General features: G+C 54.1%; 1 protein-coding gene across 6 annotated transcripts in view; it reads right to left on the reverse strand.

The window, feature by feature from the left end:
* Positions 1 to 509: 509 nt before the first annotated feature.
* Positions 510 to 17,661, reverse strand: part of GFI1B (growth factor independent 1B transcriptional repressor) — a 30,038-nt gene continuing 12,886 nt past the window's right edge. For 2 of the 6 annotated variants that reach the window (XM_035720338.2, XM_025475620.3), the window contains exons 2-9: positions 13,120 to 13,247; positions 12,276 to 12,639; positions 5,372 to 5,491; positions 4,747 to 4,884; positions 4,024 to 4,286; positions 3,103 to 3,240; positions 1,862 to 2,126; positions 510 to 1,327 (exon numbers count right to left, since the gene is read on the reverse strand). In XM_035720338.2, coding sequence (XP_035576231.1) covers positions 1,149 to 1,327; positions 1,862 to 2,126; positions 3,103 to 3,240; positions 4,024 to 4,286; positions 4,747 to 4,884; positions 5,372 to 5,471 — 1,083 coding nt within the window. In that variant the 5' untranslated portion in view covers positions 5,472 to 5,491; positions 12,276 to 12,639; positions 13,120 to 13,247 and the 3' untranslated portion in view covers positions 510 to 1,148. Of the gene's footprint in view, positions 1,328 to 1,861; positions 2,127 to 3,102; positions 3,241 to 4,023; positions 4,287 to 4,746; positions 4,885 to 5,371; positions 5,495 to 12,275; positions 12,640 to 13,119; positions 13,248 to 14,299; positions 14,495 to 17,661 lie in introns of all 6 variants that reach the window. The other 4 variants (XM_025475622.3, XM_035720334.2, XM_025475621.3 and 1 more) reach the window with 4 other exon arrangements.

The following is a 17,661-nucleotide window of genomic DNA, read 5'->3' on the forward strand; positions in this document are numbered from 1 at the left end:
CCCCAACGGATGAAGCAGCCACAGCTGAGGGCTGCTGCGGCCTCTGCCCTGGAGGCTCCAGCAGGAACACATCTCCCACCCTGTCAGTCAGTAGCTCAAGAGCTTTCTCCACCATTGTTTTTTTGTTTTACATTTAATTTTTTTTGAAAAGTAATTTATTTTTTTTTAAGATTTTGTTTATTTATTCATTAGAGACACAGAGAGAGGCAGCCATAGGCAAAGAGAGAAGCAGGCTACATGCAGGAAGTCTGATGTGGGATTCGATCCCAGGACTCTGAGATAATGCCCTGAGCCAAAGGCAGACACTTAACCACTGAGCCACCCAGGCGTCCCTAAAAAGTAATTTCTATAGCCAACGCGGGGCTCAAACTTACAACGCAAGATCAAGAGTCACGTGGTTCAACAATTGCGCCAGCCTGGTGCCCCAGCTTTCTCAGCCTTTTACAGCTCCCGGCCATCCCTTCCCAAAGCCGAACTTGCACCCAGGAGGCACTTAATAAACACTGGTCAAAGGTAAATAAATTGGTGTCTTTATTTTTATTTACAGCAGTTCTTTTGAGAGCAGTGACCCCTGGTTTCTCCAGCCCCGCGGCCTGAAAGCAGAACCGGGACCCCCGTGGCTAGCTGAGTGCCAGTCAGAAGTGGGGGACAGCCAGCACATGTGGCTGAAGCAGAGGGGTATTTGGCCTTCCACTGGGGCAGGAGGCAGCTCTGGCCATGGTGGCGGCCAGAAAAAGGCCCCCCCAGAAACGAGATCCCAGCATGGTAGGCTGCAGGCAGAGGGGGAGGATTTCTCTGTGGATTCCAGTTCGGGATTATTCTTGGCATCCCTGTCCATGGGCGGGGGGTTTTGGGAGGGGTGGCGCTACGCTGGCCATCCGGTCTCTGCCCTGGGGAAGGTGCCCAAGCTCAGACCTCAAAACAACTTCAGCTCAGAAAAGACCCAGCCCAGTTCCCACATTTTGCAGCAGGAAAAAAAAAAATTGGTCCAAAGAGGGAAAGCAACTTGCTTGAGGTCACGCAGCAATTTTGTGAGTCTCAAAACAAGCTGAGAGATTCCTGTCCAGTGCGATCTCCAGGAGACAGGGAATCTGGGTGCACGAGGCTGGCCTCCCTCCGGTCCCAGGATCTCAGGGGCAGGTGCAGCTTCACTTGAGGTTGTGCTGGCTCTCGCGGTGCCTCCGCAGGTCCACCTTTCGCTGGAAGCCCTTGGTGCAGAGCTCACAGCTGAAGGGCTTGAAGCCGGTGTGCTTCCGGCTGTGGGTGATGAGGTTGGAGCTCTGGCTGAAGGCCTTGCCGCACACCTGGCACTTGTGCGGCTTCTCGCCTGCGGGCAGCAAGGACCAGGTCAGGGCCATCTGTGCCGGGCCCCTCGCCCCCGTGCCCTGCGTTTTTCACCAAACTCTGTTGTGTGTCATCTCACGGCTTTAGGAAAGAACTACAGAGGGGAGGCAGGAGAGCAGCGGCTCTGTCACCCCCTACCCCCGCCCCCCAGGGTTGCACCCTGATCGGACGGGGCCCGGGTCCGTCCCGTTTATCAATGCGCCCAGCGCCCAGTGCCAAAGAGGCTCTTGGTTAACAGCCAAGCAGTGACCCACTGGAGGAATGCATGCGTGACAAATCCACCTGCTAGACTCACTTGTACCCACACATCACACTTGTGCTGTTTCCTTTCCAGTGCTTTCCCTACACATTAAATGCGCATCTAAGGAACAGTGTGGCCAGGGGAGCACTCCTCACTCAGTGACCTGACCCCACTCCTGTCCGAAGCGGGGACCTTGTATAGGGGGAGGGAGGGGACGTGGGGACAGGGCTCTGCTGGTCAAGGGGACCTGGGTCGCACGAGGGGCGGGCACCTCACCGGTGTGGATGTAGGTGTGCTTCTTCATGTCCGATTTCTGGTGGAAACGCTTGCCGCAGAACTGGCAGGGGTAGGGCCGTGTGTCTGAGTGGATGAGCAGGTGTGTGGACAGGGTGGACGAGCGCTTGAAGGCTTTGCCGCACATCCGGCACTCGAAGCTGCGCTCCTGCCGGAGGAAACGAGGCCCCGGGGGGTCAGGAGCCGGCGGGGCCTCGAGACCCGGGACTGCCACGCTGGGTGCAGGACTGGGCCCTGCCGGGATCCCCTGAGGAACAGGACACTTGTTGGGGTGGCCTCGAGAACAGGTCCTGGGGGAGCAGGACCCAGAGACCCCCCATTTCTGCCTCCCAAGGGGGACTGAGGCATGGGGCCGGAGAGGCCACCTATGGGTTTTTCCCTGTAACCTTTACTGTATCCCAGCCAAATAAGCCTCAACACATGTTTGTTGATTGACTCATAGACTGACTGGCCAAGGGCATGATCATGGGCTTCCCAGTGCTTTGGTTGAGTCTGTCTGTATTACTGGGGCCAGATTCTGGCTTCTGTCCCAATAAGCCATGGGACCTTAGCCAAGTCATTTAGCCTCTGGATACTCAGTTTCCTTATCTGTACATTAGAGCAGCAGTAATGAACTCAAAGGGTAGAGAGGGGAGCCGGCAACAGGCACATGATGCGTGCTCACCAGTGGATCTCATGACCACATCCTGCCTTTCCCACCTGAGCTTTCATAGACTCTGGTGTTAGCAACTTGGGTCGGTCATCTTGGGTGCTTTTCCCGGAGTGGAATATTCAAGAAAAGCTAAGTGGGACAAGATGGACATCGAAGCCTGACCCCAAGATTCTAAAACCCGAGAGCCTCAAAGCTGAGGCCACACAGAAATGAGCCTCGTAAACATCCCTCTCCCCCGCCCCGAAGTCTCACTGGGCCAGGAGCCTCTTCCAGCAGCACGTGAGCCTATTCGGTCCAGCAGGGAGGGAAGAATGTTAAGAGTAGGTGTTGGGAAAACTGTAATGTAACTAGCGCTAAAAGCACAAATATTCATTATAAAGAACAAATTAAAGTATATATTATATAATAATCTTTACAAGGGGGTTTTGGGGACCCAGATAAGGGAGTTAAGGACCATTGATCTGTACCACCCTCAGGGGCAAGGCGAGAGACTCCATCATAGCCCCTCAGCTGCCTACGGAAGGCGCAGAGCAGGAATGGGGGGGGGTCCTGTGCTTGGCCAGCTGCCCACCTGGGAGTGGACGTGTGTGTGCTGCTCCAGGCTCACGGCATGGCCGAAGGTTTTGCCACAGACGTCACAGGCGAAGGGCCGGGTCCCGCTGTGGGAGCGGCGGACATGCACCTCAAGCCCATGTGGGGTGGAGAACACCTGGGGGCAGGGGCAGAGTGTGAGGCCACGGGGGGCTGCGGAGAGGGAGCTGGGCCTGGGGTCCCACGGCCACCCCCCCTCCACCTCCATGCCCTGGCACAGGTGGGCATTAGGCAGGAGGAGCACGGGATTGCCAATTCTGCTGGCATTTGCTGTGTGTCCTGGGGAGGTCCCCTTGCCTCTCTGTGGCTGGGTTTCCTGTCTACAAAATGGGGCTGTGGGAGCAGGTCAAAGGTCCCTGCTGGCCCTACCTAGGGGCTAAAGAGCCTAGTGGTTAAGAGCCAGGAGGTTGCTAGAGCCACATTTGAATGTCAGTTACTGCTATCTACTTGATGTGTGCTCTTGGGCTGGTGACTCAACCTCTCTGAGCCTTTTGTCCACATCCCAGGGCTCACGCATGTCAAGTGCTTAGCGCCAGATGGGCAACACAGCCAGGGCTCATGGTCCTCATTCTCATGGTGAGGACAAGCAATTTTTTTTTTAAGATTTTATTTATTTATTCGTGAGAGAGGCAGAGACACAGGCAGAGGGAGAAGCAAGCTCCATGCAGGGAGCCCAATGCGGGACTCAATCCTGGGACCCCAGAATCACGCCCGGGGCCAAGGCAGGCACTAAACCGCTGAGCCACCCAGGGATCCCTGAGGACAAGCATTTTCAACCCACCGAAGGACCCAGGATCCATAGCATAGGGAGCACTCAGCTGTGAACACCTGCAGCTGCCAGGGACCTGGAGCGAGGCTGCAGAGCAGCACCTGTGAGCCCACCCACGCTGCAGCTGCTCACCTTGTTGCACTTGATGCAGTGGTAGGCATCCATGCCCGGGGAGCAGCGGAGGCTGAAGTCCAGGGGCGGCTCGGTGCTGGGCACCAGAGGGCTGCCGTACAGGCTGACGGAGCGCTCAAGGAAGGCAGACTGCATGGTGGAGGGGGCCTGCCGGTAGCTGTGGCCATAGGACGAGGCCAGGGCATCCCAGGAGAAGCTGGGCTTGTAGAACGGGGGTGAGTCGGAGTCCCTGTCCTGGGATCGGGGCATTACGGCAGGGCCCTCTGTGAAGAGTGGGACACACGAATGGGGGTGACTCATTGATAATTAGGACACCACTTCCCCAGCACTTTCTACCTAGTGACCCCATGCTAAGGGTTCTGGTGTTAGCCCAAACTATTTACTGCAGGAGAGGGTCTGGGTCTTCATTGTGGCTTCCCAGCTTTACAGCCCAGAAATTCCCCCCAACACCTGCAGAGTGCCTGCCTCACCCACTGCATCGGCCTGCCCAGCTGCTTCTTCTGACCCACCACACAGAAGCTCTCATCTGGGGTGAGCTCCCCATCCTAGAGGGTCCAAGCAGAAGCTAGAGAGTTCAGATTGTATCCAGATGACTTTGTTGATCTTTCCTGACTCCAGAACTCCAAGGATCCCTGCTTCCATGAGCCCATCCACCCTCCATTCCACTTGCACTGACTGGCAGGCAATGGCCGGGGGCAGGGGTGGTGGTGCTGGCCTGGGTACCTGGCACCAAGGTCATCCTGGTCAGGCTCTGGTCCAGCTCCAGTTCTGGCTCCCGTTTGAGATCAGTCCAGGTCAGGCGCTGGTTTGGGAACAGGGTGCTGAGGACAGGAGTGTTGCTCAGGACCTGGCCCCTGGCCCCTGTGGGGAGACAAGACCATCAGAGCCACAGGCTACAGCTCTGGGAAGAGGGAGCGGGGGTGGGAGGGAGGTGGTGGAGGGGGACTCCCTTCCCAGGAGATGGGGACCCAGAGACCCACTTGCTCCTGTCCAAGTTGCTCACATGTATGGGCCCTGCTCAGGATGGTGGGAGCAGGGTGGAGGCTGAGGGGAACACTGGCCCCTTCCTGAGGAGAACTCCTAGACCAGTGTTTGTTTTCTGAGCACCTGGCCTCAGTCCTAGATCTTTTCTGAGTCTGGCTCAGCCCCACATGCCAGCTGCTGAGGACCAGCTCCGATCCTGATGCCCCCATCATTCCAAGGGGTCAGAAGAGATGGGTGCATTCATTCATTCATTCACTCAGTCAACATTTACTGAGCTTCTGCTTGCAGAAGGGATGCTGCTGCAACCCCAACACAAGGAGGCAGGGAGCCCTGGGTGGGTGCAGCGGGGAGAGCTCTAACTCACCAGGGCCAAGGGCGGGAGACCAGACCGGTTCATCTTCCTGGACGCGAGGCTGGTGGTAGGTGTGAGCCTTCTTGCTCTTTACCAGGAAGGACCGTGGCATTGTAAGCGTGCACCCCACACCTGCTGGGTTGGGTGAGAGGGAGGAACAGTTAGGAAGGACACGGGGGCAACAGCCTCTGTACTTTAGAGCCTCCTCCTGAAATCAGAATCCACTGTCCCGGGCTGAATCGTGTCCCCCAGAAGGTCATGTTTACCCGGAACCTGAGAATGTGATCGTATTTGGAAATAGGGTCTTTGCAGCTTTAACCAACCTAAGACAGGGTCATACTGAGTTGGGGTGGACCCTAAGTCCAATAGGTCTAGGGTTCTTGGAAGAAGAGGGATCTTGGGGCACAAATACACAGAGACACAGGGAGAACACTGTCTGGAGGCGGGAGCAGAGGTGGAAGGGATGCAGCTACAAGCCAAGGGCACCAAGGATGCACTGGCCCCATCCAGAGGTAGAGGGGAGGGCAGAGGAGGAAACACTAGCCAAGGGAGAGGCCACGCACAGACTCTCCCCCAGAACCTCCAGAAGGAACTGACCTTGCAGACACCTTGATTTTGGATCTCTAGACTCCAGAATGTTGAAAGAATAAATTTTGTGCTGTTGGAAGCCACCCAGTTTCGGGGACTTTGCTACAGTGGTTACAAAATTCTAATCTGCCCTCCGCCACCCACTACCTCCCTTGCTAGGAAGTTAATATGCCCACCTTCTAGAAAACCCCCAGGGTCAGTGTGCTCCTGCCCACAAGCCCTGAGTGGCCCTGGGAGCAGAGAAGGAAGGGCAGGGGTGTCTCCAAACGTGACACACCATGGGCCTTGCATCCAGAAAGCTGCATTTGCGCCCCTGTGGGATCTGCATTCGGAGGCTACATACGAAAGGGACGGTCTGAGCTCAGGTTTCGGGGTCAGATGCTCATGGGTTAGAATCTCAGCTCACCTGCTGTGCCCTTTGGGGCAGACGTTTAACCTCTCTGGGCCTATTCTGTTTTCTGTAAGTTGCAGTATCCAGGCTGGTGGTGCCAGAGAGTGCATCTTACATGCTCAGCGCTTATCATAGTGGGGGTGTTGTGGGGAGACAGGTTGCAACATGGAGGGGGCACCTCAATTGCAAAGCCACATTACTGTGGCACTGAGCAGGGCTGCACCTTATCCATGGCGCCAGCCCAGAGCCTGGTGCCCAGAGTGGGAGGAGCCTTCTCTCGTTTTCTGAGTGGGGTGGAAGGGAGGGTTGGAGTCCTGTGTTAGGGCTCAAGGCCCGAGAGGACCCCCGCACTCCAGCCCACTGGGAAGCCAGAGGGTATGTCGTGCACATGGAGGAAGAGGCCAATGTCCAGCAATTGCAGGAACTAAGTGGTGGGCAGCCCAGCTCAGCCCCATCATCCCCGAATCCCCCGGTCAGGGGGTAAAGGGAGATTGGAGGCCCAAATCAGGAAAGAGATCTGCCCTTGGTCCTGAGCGGGGGTTGGGAGGGGCAGAGCCGCTCAGCCTGAACACCTGGACTCTCCCAGCTTGCCATGGGGAGAGCGTCTCCTGCCCCCACTCCCCCCAGGTGTTTCACATCCTTGTGCTCAGGCCATGAGGCTCTCCTGAGGGGAGACAGAGAACATCTAAGTGGTCCTTCCTTCTCACCATCCCCAGGCTGCGCCCAGGCAGGAGTTCAGGAAATCCTTTGCCAATACCATTCCTGGTGGCTCCTTTGCTGGTCCCATTCCCAGGTGTGGGTCAGGAGCCCCCTTCCAGGCCAGCCACCTTGCGAGGCTAAGGGGTGATAGGGCCAAGCGCGGGAAAAGGATTACAGCTGCTCCAACAGCAGCCAGTGCTGGGTGATAAGGCCAAGGCGAGGAGCCAGCTGGGAGGAGGGAGATTAGAGAGGGCAGCTTGGAGGCCTGCCTTTGGAGCAGGCTCAGGGAGTCGTCCCTTCCCCCAGGGGTGACCCCAAGCCAGGCAGGAGAGGGACCTCCAGCTGTGCCTGGGCCTGTCTGCCCCTCACCAGAGCCCCCAGGGCATCAGGAGTCTGCTGAGGCCACTCCACCCCGGGGCAATGCTAGACCCTGCCCTCCCCACTATAAGCTTCAGTGTCCAGTCTAAATGGGGATGGGGTCAGAAGCCACCTGCCCGTGACTGTTGTGGCAGAAAGGACCTCTACTGCAAGCAAGTGTGCAAAGTGCTCGGCATAATGCTGAGGCTGCAGGAGAACAGAGCAGGTGGTGGCATCTCAGCCCACGGGAGGGGAAGCCTCAGGAAGGCAGGCACAGCCTGCGTCCTGTCCTGTCCAGTCTGGTCACTTCCCCCATCTGGTTGCAGTACCCTGCCGAAGCAGGTGGGCTCTGGGGACAGGGACGAGCCCTGGACCAGGAGCAGGGACATGCTTCACACCCTTCCTCTCTGGGATCTGAAATGAAGAGGTAGGACCTGAAGGCTCTGGTCCAGCTGTCAGATTTTGCCCTCACCAGGCTTGCCTGGCCTGCTGTCTCCCCCAGGCTTGTCAGGAAGCCCGCGGTGGCCTTATCTGCTGGGGGCAGTCTTCCTTCTGCCTCTTCCCCCTCCCTGGCCAGGACTCCTCTCACCATCATCCCCTCCTTCTCCCTTCTAACTCTTGGCTCCAGGAATCCCCTGGGGAGGCCAGACCCTGGGCCAAGCCAGAGGAAACCCACACATGCCCGGGAAGGCAAGGGGCTGCGTGGTTTTGCCTTTTGTTCTGGGGGTGCCTCCAAGGGCCACAGTCTATCAAAAGATGATTTATCATTTTTTTTTACATAGTATTCTATTAGAAGGCAACAAGGACCAAAGGTAGGCAATGAGAACCTGCTGGAATGCCAGGAGATACTTGTTGTAGCCAGGATCTGCGTAGCCTTAGCTCCGTTAAATTGGACCTGTGAGCTGTGTCGCTACTGTCCCATTTCCTGGAGGAGGAATTGAGGCTCAGAGACTGGCTCATGATCCCAGGCAGATCCCAGGCTGTCCCGCAGGCCTCTGCACTCTCGACTGTCAGACCACGGGGTGGGCACTTATTTGGTGTGGAGATAACTGCACTGACATGCTAAGGAAGGTGTCTGAAGCTCTGGTGTGCATTATGCCATCAAACTGACAGCCACTGGGGGCAAGAGAAGCAGTGATTGTCTTCTGGGCTCACAGGGGACACTGAGGCCGAGGGAATAAAGTGGCTCGTCCAGGCCCCAATGGGTTCTTGTCCTGCTGGGACTTGACTCCTGGCCCGGGGCCCTGCTTGTTGGCATCTGTGGTCTTTCCAGCCACCCATGAAGACAGCCTGCCTGGAGCAGGGAGAGAAGGCTGGTTGGTGGGACAAGATGGTTGAAAAATCAAATTCTTTTGATTTCTATCTTTTCTAGAACCCAGAAGCTCCACATGGGTTCCTGAAGGGTTTTGAGCAGAGAGGCAGGAGAGAAAGACTCCCTCAGGAAGCTTTGGTGTTCCCTTGGACTCAGAGCCTGACACCATAGAGGTCAACTGCTTAGCAGTCAGGACAACACAAGTTCATGAGCAACGGGTCCCAGCTTCTGGGGTCTCTGGCTGGAAGAAGGGGACTCTCAGGGCTGACTCTCATGACCCACTCAGAGCCTCCGATCTATCTCCTCAACCTTCCCTCCCCAGAACGTTCTCTCAGTTAAGCCTGGCAGGGTGGCACAGCCAACCCTGTGGCCCAGCCATCAAGCTCCCCGTGAGGACACACCAGGAGAACTTCCTTTTGGCCCCTGTTAGCTGAGTTAAAAAAAAAAAAAAAAACAGGAACCAATCACCTGTACTGTAGTTAATTAACAACCACACCGTTTTGATTCACACGAACCATTCTGAGAAAGAGCTCTGAGCAGAGATTGTGAAAGAACCCTAAGATTTCTTCATGAGACAGAGGCCTTGATGGTATCGGCCTCCGGAAAGAGACTTGCTGTTAACATCTCTTCCAAAACTCTCCATCCCAATAGAGGGTGCCCTGACCCCAAGTCAGAATCTTGGCCCACACCCCTCCTTCCAGGTTAACTAGCAGCTGCAGCCTAGTTGCTTCCACACAATGAGGTGCCACGGGCCTCCTGTGGGGCTGAGTCTGATTTTGTGACCTTGAGCTTGACCGCATCAGCCTCCAACCTGGAGCTTGGTACTCCTATCTCTCAAAAGGGACCGTTGGACTAAGAGATTTCTAAACTTCCCTTTAGCATTAAAATCCCATGCACAGTTTGTTGATCTTCAGCGCCTTGTTGACCTGCCTTGACTATGAGCCTCATCACTCGGGTTCCCTTTTTGGAAGTGTTGGGTAAGACTGCTGTTTCTCAGAGTCTGTGACAGAGGACCCTTTGGACTTCCTTTATGTTTAAAGACATGACTCAAGGGGAAACACAAACAAACAAAAAAAAACCCTTTCCATGTAGGAGTCAGGGGAAATGGGCCTGGGTCACATTAGGGGCCCCCAACAGAAAGAGGTCATTGTTTGTGTTTGCAGCTTCCAAGCAGTTGTCACATGTCTCCTCCTGAGTTCAAAGGCTGCAATGTCACAGAGGAGTGAGTCAACTTCTGAGCTGATACCCAAAAGAATCGAAAGCAGGGAAAAAACATGTTTGTATACCCAAATTCACGGCTGCATTATTCGCAGAACCCAAAAGATGGAAGCAGCCCAGGTGTCCATCGACAGACAATGGATGAACGCTAATTGGTGTATCCATACAAGGGAACATTATTCAGCCTTAAAAAGGAAGGAACACCTGCCACAGCGTAGATGAATCTTGAGGACCTCACTAAGCAAAATATGCCAGTCACAAAAAAGATGAATGCTGCAGGACTCTGCTTATATGAGATCCCTGGAGACGTCAGACTAGTAGAGATGGAAAGGACAGTGGTGAGAGCCAGGTGCTCAGGGAGGAGAAGAGAGGGGAGTCAGTGTCTGATGGGGACAGCATTTCAGTTAAGAAGATGAAGAGAATTCTGGAGATGGCAATGGTTGTACAACACTGAGAACGCATTTAATGCTACAGAAATTGTACACTTGGGATGCCTGGAATGGCCTTTGGCTTGGGTCATGATCCTGGGGTCCTGGGATTGAGTCCTGTATTGGTTCCCTGTGGGGAGCCTGCTCCTCCCTCTGCCTGTGTTTCTGCCTCTCTCTGTGTGTCTCTCATGAATAAATAAATAAAATCTTTTTTTAATTATATTTTTAAGATTTTATTTATTTATTCATGAGAGACACACACACACAGAGAGAGAGAGAGAGAGAGAGAGAGAGGCAGAGACACAGGCAGAGGGAGAAGCAGGCTCCATGCAGGAAGCCCGACGGGACTCGATCCCAGGTCTCCAGGATCACACCCTGGGCTGAAGGCGGCGCTAAACCGCTGAGCCACCCAGGCTGCCCAATAAATAAAATCTTTAAGAAAAAAAAAAAAAAAGAAATTGTACACTTAAAAGTGATTAAAATGGTTGCTTCCCTGCAAAGTATATTTCACTACAATAGAAACAAAAATGAGTGAACAGAACATTCCCTGAACATTTCTGAACTGGAGCAGCTCCCATTGGTTTGAGTTCCTGAAAACTCAACAACAACAACAAATCCTCCCTCTGCATTTAAGGAGGGCTAAGGTTTTCTGCTGCTTCTGAAAAGGGATGAGAGAATCATATGTGATCTGGCTTTTTTCCCAGGGGCGATTTGGTCCCAGAACCTTCGGGGTTCTCCAAGAGGACCCCGACCCCACCCACCATCCCAAAAGCCTTAAGAAAATGTCCTGCATTGTTTTTGAGTAACTCCATCCATTAAACCCAACGCAGATATGGCTTTCTGAGGCTTCCCAGGCACGTTCTGCAGGGAAATAAGCACACCAACCTCCCCAAATCTTGAGTTGGAGGATCCCTCACACATCTCCTTATTCAAAGAGTTCCTTGTGCATCAATTCCAAGGTGCACCTTGCCATCTTGCCACCTTGCTGAGACTAAAATCTACCCATTCATTGCCTGCTAAGAAATATTCAGGAGGCGTGAGCAGGTGCCGCTCAGCTAGTTGCTACCACATGCATGCCCAGAGCCTGCAAATTAATTTGCCCCCTCCAGGAAACTCATGAAAGCTGAGGACTTTCCCCTAAGAAAAATATACACAAGCACATACCCACAGCTATTCTATAGACATGCCCCCCACAACCCCATTGCCTTAACAAGCCCTATTTTAGAGCAGATGCTTCACCCCAGATGCCCAGACTTTAAACTTGGCCTTTTCTTCAAAATTAGGTAGAAAAGACTGAGATGCCACCTGCCCTTCTGCAGCTTTCTTGTTCCTGGAGGCTGGGGTTGGGGGTGGTGGACAAACGCATTTTCTCTCGCCCCCTCACGAGGTTCTCTGGATGAGAGGGCACTCGCTCTCGAGGTGCCCCAGGAACTCAGGTGCAGGGCATCTGGGAGTGTGGGATGCTGGAGATAGAACTTCCCCCAGAGTTCTCCGATTTTATAGATGAGGAAAGCTCAGGGTGCTGGGGGACGGGGAGGGGGGGGGGGGCAGCCAGTCGGTGCCTGAGGAGCCACACTGAGCCAGGCACCTGAACGAGTGTCGCCCCCATGCTCTGCCCAGGTCCCTGGGAGAGCTGGGGTTGCGGGCATGAGCTGGCACACACGGGCGATCTCCCACCGACCCCAGTGGGCTTTGGAAAGGCTGTTTATGCATGTTGGTGGAGGGTGGAACTCCTATAGGGCTCTTTCTCCCACCGCCTCCTCTCCACGGGGTTCAAGGGCTGAAAGCTGCATCCTGTGAAAGAGATATCCCAGTCCACCTTATTCTTCCTGTAACTGTCAAAGGGCCCCGGTGACCTGCCTGGAAACAATCTAAGTCAGACATGCAAATTTAAAAAGAAGAGGCTGGGATGACAGCCCTCACCTGTCCCCAGCTCTGCCGTCCGGTCCCTGCCGCGGTGTTGGTGGGAACCTTGCAGTCTCTCTGGGGATCGGCTCCACTCTGTCAACCTCGCACTCTCTGCTCCAATAGATACTTCTCCTTCCCCCCCCCAACCACTCTCTCTGTGTTTTTTTTTTTTTTTTTTCTTTCCTCTTCTGTTCCCCTCCTTGATTTTCAATCTGATTATTTGTGTCAAAATCTGGCGGTGAAGGAACAGCCAATAGAGAGCGCCCGAGGGCTGGGCTGCATTTGCTTATCAAAGCTCCCCCGGGCTCCGACTCGACGCTCCCGCCAGCCCTCCTCCCCGGGAGCCCGCTCTGCGCCCGGACATTTCAGCTACCGCAGGCTGGAAAAGAGAGGAATGGTTAAATCAGTCTGGTTTTAAAATTAAAGTTAAGGGGACGCTTGGGTGGTTCCGCCAATGAAGTGTCTGCCTTCCGTGCAGGTGGTGATCCCGGGGTCCTGGGATTGAGTCCTGCATCGGGCTCCCTGCTCTGCGGGAAATCTGCTTCTCCCTCTCCCTCTACCTGCTTCTCCCTCTGCCTCTCTCAAATAAATAAATAAGATCTTAAAAAAAATAAAATTAAAGTTAAAAATAAAACACTTATATACCTAATTTTGCATAAACTCAGAAGTTTCTGGGGCGCCTGGGTGGCTCCATGCTTGAGCATCTGCCTTGGGCTCAGGGCATGATCTTGGGGTCCTGGGATAGAGTCCCACATCAGGCTCCCCACAGGGAGCCTGCTTCTCCCTCTGCCTGTGTCTCTGCCTCTTTCTCTGTCTCTCATGAAAAAATAAATAAAATCTTTTAAAAAAAGCAACAAACCTCATAACTTTCCTTAGTCTTTCCTTCCTTCCTCTGTCTCTGCTCCATCTCAAGCCAGCAGCGCTCTGCTCCAAAGCCACTGCAGACCCCTCTTAGGCAGGCCCCTCTTGTCCTTGCACAGGTGACCTCTGAGAAGAAAAGTCAAAGTCACCCTTCCCCAACTTGGACCCCAGAACAGGGGAAGGAGCCAGTGAGGTGCGCCCCAGCGGTGTCCCCAAGCCCTCAGCCCGCTCCGGGCTCAGGGTCCCAGGCCCTGCGTGTGTCGCCATCTGGTGGCCGCAGAGGAGACCGGGGAGGCCCAGGTCTGTGGGGTCAGTTGGCACAGCTAGCCTTGTACATCACATCCCCCTTGGCACGGAGCCCCATTCCCGGATCCCCCACTTTTCCCTCCTTTGCCCCTCCAGCCTGATTTCAGGAGGATTTGCATAAGAGGAACACTCACAAAACAGAGCACTGTTAGGCTGATTTGCATGCTCTTCAAGCCCCAGCACTGGAGAGATTATGTTTCCCTCATAAAGAAAACAAGTCTGGCGACAGAAAGCCCCAACTTAAACTGCAGGTCTGGAGCCCCAACATGAGGAGAAAGGCGGTTTGTGGGGAGGCTTCTCTGCTGCGAGGCCAGCCTGGAGGTCAGCGGGACCTACGATGCTGTGGGGGCCCGGGTCCCAACCTACAGGCCCTACCCCAGAGATGGAGACGGTCACCCTCTTGCACCCTCTTCGGTAGAGAGAGTGTGGGAACATCTGGAATATTCTTTGGATGTTCCGCATTGCTAACAGTCAACTGGAACTGTTTATCATTACGCAGAAAATGTAAGACAATCCAAGGACATTGAGAAAATTTCCCATTTCTTCCCATTCTCGCTCCATGGTACAGGCGTATCTACATTCGTCTTGTCCAGTGGGTCTTTCTTTTTTTCCGTCGGCTGTTATTTTATTTAAATACTTCCCAAATTCCCTTGGGGCTTTTTTTTTTAAGATTTTATTTATTTATTCATGAGAGACACGGAGAGAGAAGCAGAGACACAGACAGAGGGAGAAGCAGGCTCCATGCAGGGAGCCCGATGTGGGACTCGATCCGGGGTCTCCAGGCACACGCCCTGGGCTGAAGGCGGCGCCAAACCGCTGAGCCACCGGGCTGCCCTCCCTTGGGGCTTTTATGAGCATATTTAACAGCTCACCTCACCGACCCCTTTCTTCATTCGGAGTGTTTCGCTGTTTGGGATAAAGCTGCCGTGTTGGATTACGCAGTTCAGCTGCCGCTCTAGGGTTGTAAACCCATTTGGGATCTTTATCTTCCCCCTGTAGTAACCGACTCAAGCCAGACGGGACCCGTCCTGAGCGCCTTCCTGGTCTCACAGGTGGGACAGAGTATCCTGAAAGTTGCAAATTGGACTCATAAGTTCGGTGATGTAAACGTGTATGCAAAGTCATGAGCTTCAATGAGGCTAATGGAAGGGACATCTTGGTTGATGCCAGGCTGATCTTAGTCAGGAGGAGGAAAGTAGGGAAGAATGTCTAAAAAGAGTAATAGGTTTAAAGAGCTGGAGGCAAAAAAATAAAAAAAAATAAAGAGCTGGAGGCAGGACCTTCAGTGAACTGACAGCAGCCAAGTTCAGTACCGGTAGACAGTAGAGGGTAGAAGGGGAGGGAGAGATGAGCCTAGAATGGAGCAGGAATTTAAAAACCTGACTTAAAAACCTTGGCGGGTGGAGGGGGGGCGGGTGAGCAGCCCCGATGGCTCAGCGGTTTAGCTCCAGCTTCAGCCCAGGGCCTGATCCTGGAGACCCAGGACTGAATCCCACGTCGCGCTCCCTGCATGGAGCCTGCTTCTCCCTCTGCCTGTTTCTGCCTCTCTCTCTCTCTCTCTCTCTCTCTCTCTCATGAATAAATAAATAAAATCTTTAAAAAAATAAAAAATAAAAACCTTCAATGGGGACACCTGGGTGGCTCAGTGGTTGCGCATCTGCCTTCGGCTCAGGGCCTGATCCCAGGGTTCTGGGATCGAGTCCTGCATCGGGCTCCCTTCAAGGAGCCTGCTTCTCCCTCTGCCTATGTCTCTGCCTCTCTCTCTCCCTCTCTCTCTCTCTCTCATGAATAAATACATAAAATCTTAAAAAAAAATCTTCAAAGATTTCCCTCTACCTAACAGGACACAGCTTTAGCTTCAGAGATCAGCAATGTTTTTCACAGTGTTAGACTGTTTTCAAATGACAGCACTTTTTCTAATGCAAGTTGCAGAAACCCAGTTTATACTCATTGAATAACAGCAACCAAACAATTAGTTCATGGCACTGAAGAGTCCAGCTTCAGGGATGGCTGGATCCAGAAGCTCGGACGATATTGTTTAGACCTCATTCATGCCTGCCTCAGGACATTTGCATTTTTTGGTCCCTTCTGCTTGGATGGCCTAACTTCCAGATCTCCCCCACGATTGGCTCATTAGGGTCTCAGCTGTAATGTCATCTTGGTGGAGAGACTTTCTTGGCCATCGACTAAAGCAGGACCTTCCCACCCCAGCCACTTTCTGCCCCATCATCCTACCCTTTTGCTCTTCTTGGCAACCACAAATATCCGGAAATGCCCTGTTATTACCTTTTTATTGATCTCTTGTTTGGCCTGACTGCCCACCTGGAATGTAGGCCATACAAGAGCAGGGGTGGCATTTGCCTGGCTCACAATAGTGTATGGTGGACACTAGGGATGTGTTCACAGGGTGAATGAATGAACGAATGAATGAATCCGTGCATGCTTCTCTCTTTCTCCATGTCTCAGCTTGGCTGTCTTCCCCGGGGCTGAGATCACCAACACTGGCAGCTGCAGTCTATGATCTTGGAAATACCGGTGAAAAGAAAGCCCCTTCCCGGGTAGTTTGAACAGGAGGCCTTGAGCTGACTCACAAACCATCATCCCTGCACCAATCACTGTGGCTGGGGGAGGGCCTTGGGCTCTGAGTTGGCCACGAGTGGCCCACCCTTCTGCCCCAACCTCGAGGAGGCAGGGTTGATTTGGGAGGAAAGCGCTTGTCACCATGCAGAATGAGGCCAGAAAGGTGTTTGGGCCATGGCTCTGACCTTCCACTTTCTGAGCATCTTCTCATTGTCACCTGAACACACTATGTCCTTTCCTGTTGGAGACAAAATTCCTTTGCCCTTCCTGTTCCCCAAGTCCAGAACATTCTTTTCTTCCATCTTCTCTTTTGCTGCCTCATTCTGCTCTCACCTTCTCCAGGAGGCCTTCCTAGATGCCCACAGTCCCTGAGGCCACCCACCACAGCCCTTGGAGTCTCTGTCAGTTGGGCCTGAGCTGCTTCTCTGTGGGATCAGCAGCCACCTGTGGGTAGGAGTCGTCTCAGCAGGCAGGGGCACAGCCGACCTCGGGGATGCTGGCTGAATTAGTGACTGCTGCCCTCGGGCCTGGCAGCAGGCAGTGTGCAGAGCTCCCTACCCCCTGTGCAGACACTCCAGGCCGGCGCAGGTGGGCTTGGTGAGGGAGATGAGGGGGGTGAACGTGCTGTGCTGGGCAGGCAGCACGAGGGTCCAGGCTGTGGTCCCAGCACCAGCTGGCATTAGCTGTGTGACCTTGGGCACCTTTCTGGCTTTGGCTTAGGATGGCCGCACAAGGTGGAATGCAACAAACACGAGCTGAGTCCACCCACCCTGGAACTTGAGGATGGACTGGGTGGTCCTTACTCTGGGGCTGGGGTGCCCAGGGGGCCGCTGTGCCCCAGGGCCATCCTCCTCCACCAGAAAAGCTCCATGCTCTCTGCCTTCCCGTGACTCAGTCATTCGGGGGAGATTCTGGAGCTCTTTCCCAGCCCAGGCTCCTTGCCAGGAGCTGCAGGCAGTTGAGGGGGCGGGAGCCCCACTTGCAAACACAGCCTGCACTGGCGTGTGGCAGTGCCCTGCCAGAGGCAACTCCAACACTGGCGTCCTGCTTTTCCACGGAAAGCAACTCATCAGACCGCCACAAGGTGGCTCTTGCCTCCTTTTCTTCTGGTGAAAACCTGTCAGTCCATCCATCCATCCTTCCACCTATCTAACTACTGCTTAAATTAAAAGAGTGATATATGATCTGTGTAGAAAGAAAAAAGTAAGAGTATTCATCTCCTCCATGTGTGTTAAATTTTTCTTTCTCCCCCTCCCCCACCCCCTCTCCCCCTCCCTCCTTCCTCCCTCCCTTTCCCTTCCTCCCCTCTCCCTCCCTCCCTCCCTTTCCCTTTCTCCCCTCCCTCTCTTCCCTCCCTCTCTTCCCCTCCCTCCCTCCTACCGCCTTCCCCTCCCTCCCTCACCTCCCTCCCTCCCACTCCCTTTCTCCCTTTCCCCTCTCCACAAATGCATAGGTGCCTATAATGTTTTTCAACTCAAACAAATCTTTGCTGACCCTTTGCTATTGTGTACCACACAGTCAGGCAATGCCTCCCCCAGTCTGTGAGCTCCTCCATCCTGCCTCCATGAATCTCATGATAAGGATGGGAAACACCCCTTGGAAGACCATGAGGCCGGATTCTGGGGTGCCCTCACTCCCCAAGGTGGTCGGTTTG

The sequence above is a fragment of the Canis lupus genome, chromosome 9, assembly GCF_003254725.2.
Source record: "Canis lupus dingo isolate Sandy chromosome 9, ASM325472v2, whole genome shotgun sequence".
Classification (NCBI taxonomy): domain Eukaryota; kingdom Metazoa; phylum Chordata; class Mammalia; order Carnivora; family Canidae; genus Canis; species Canis lupus.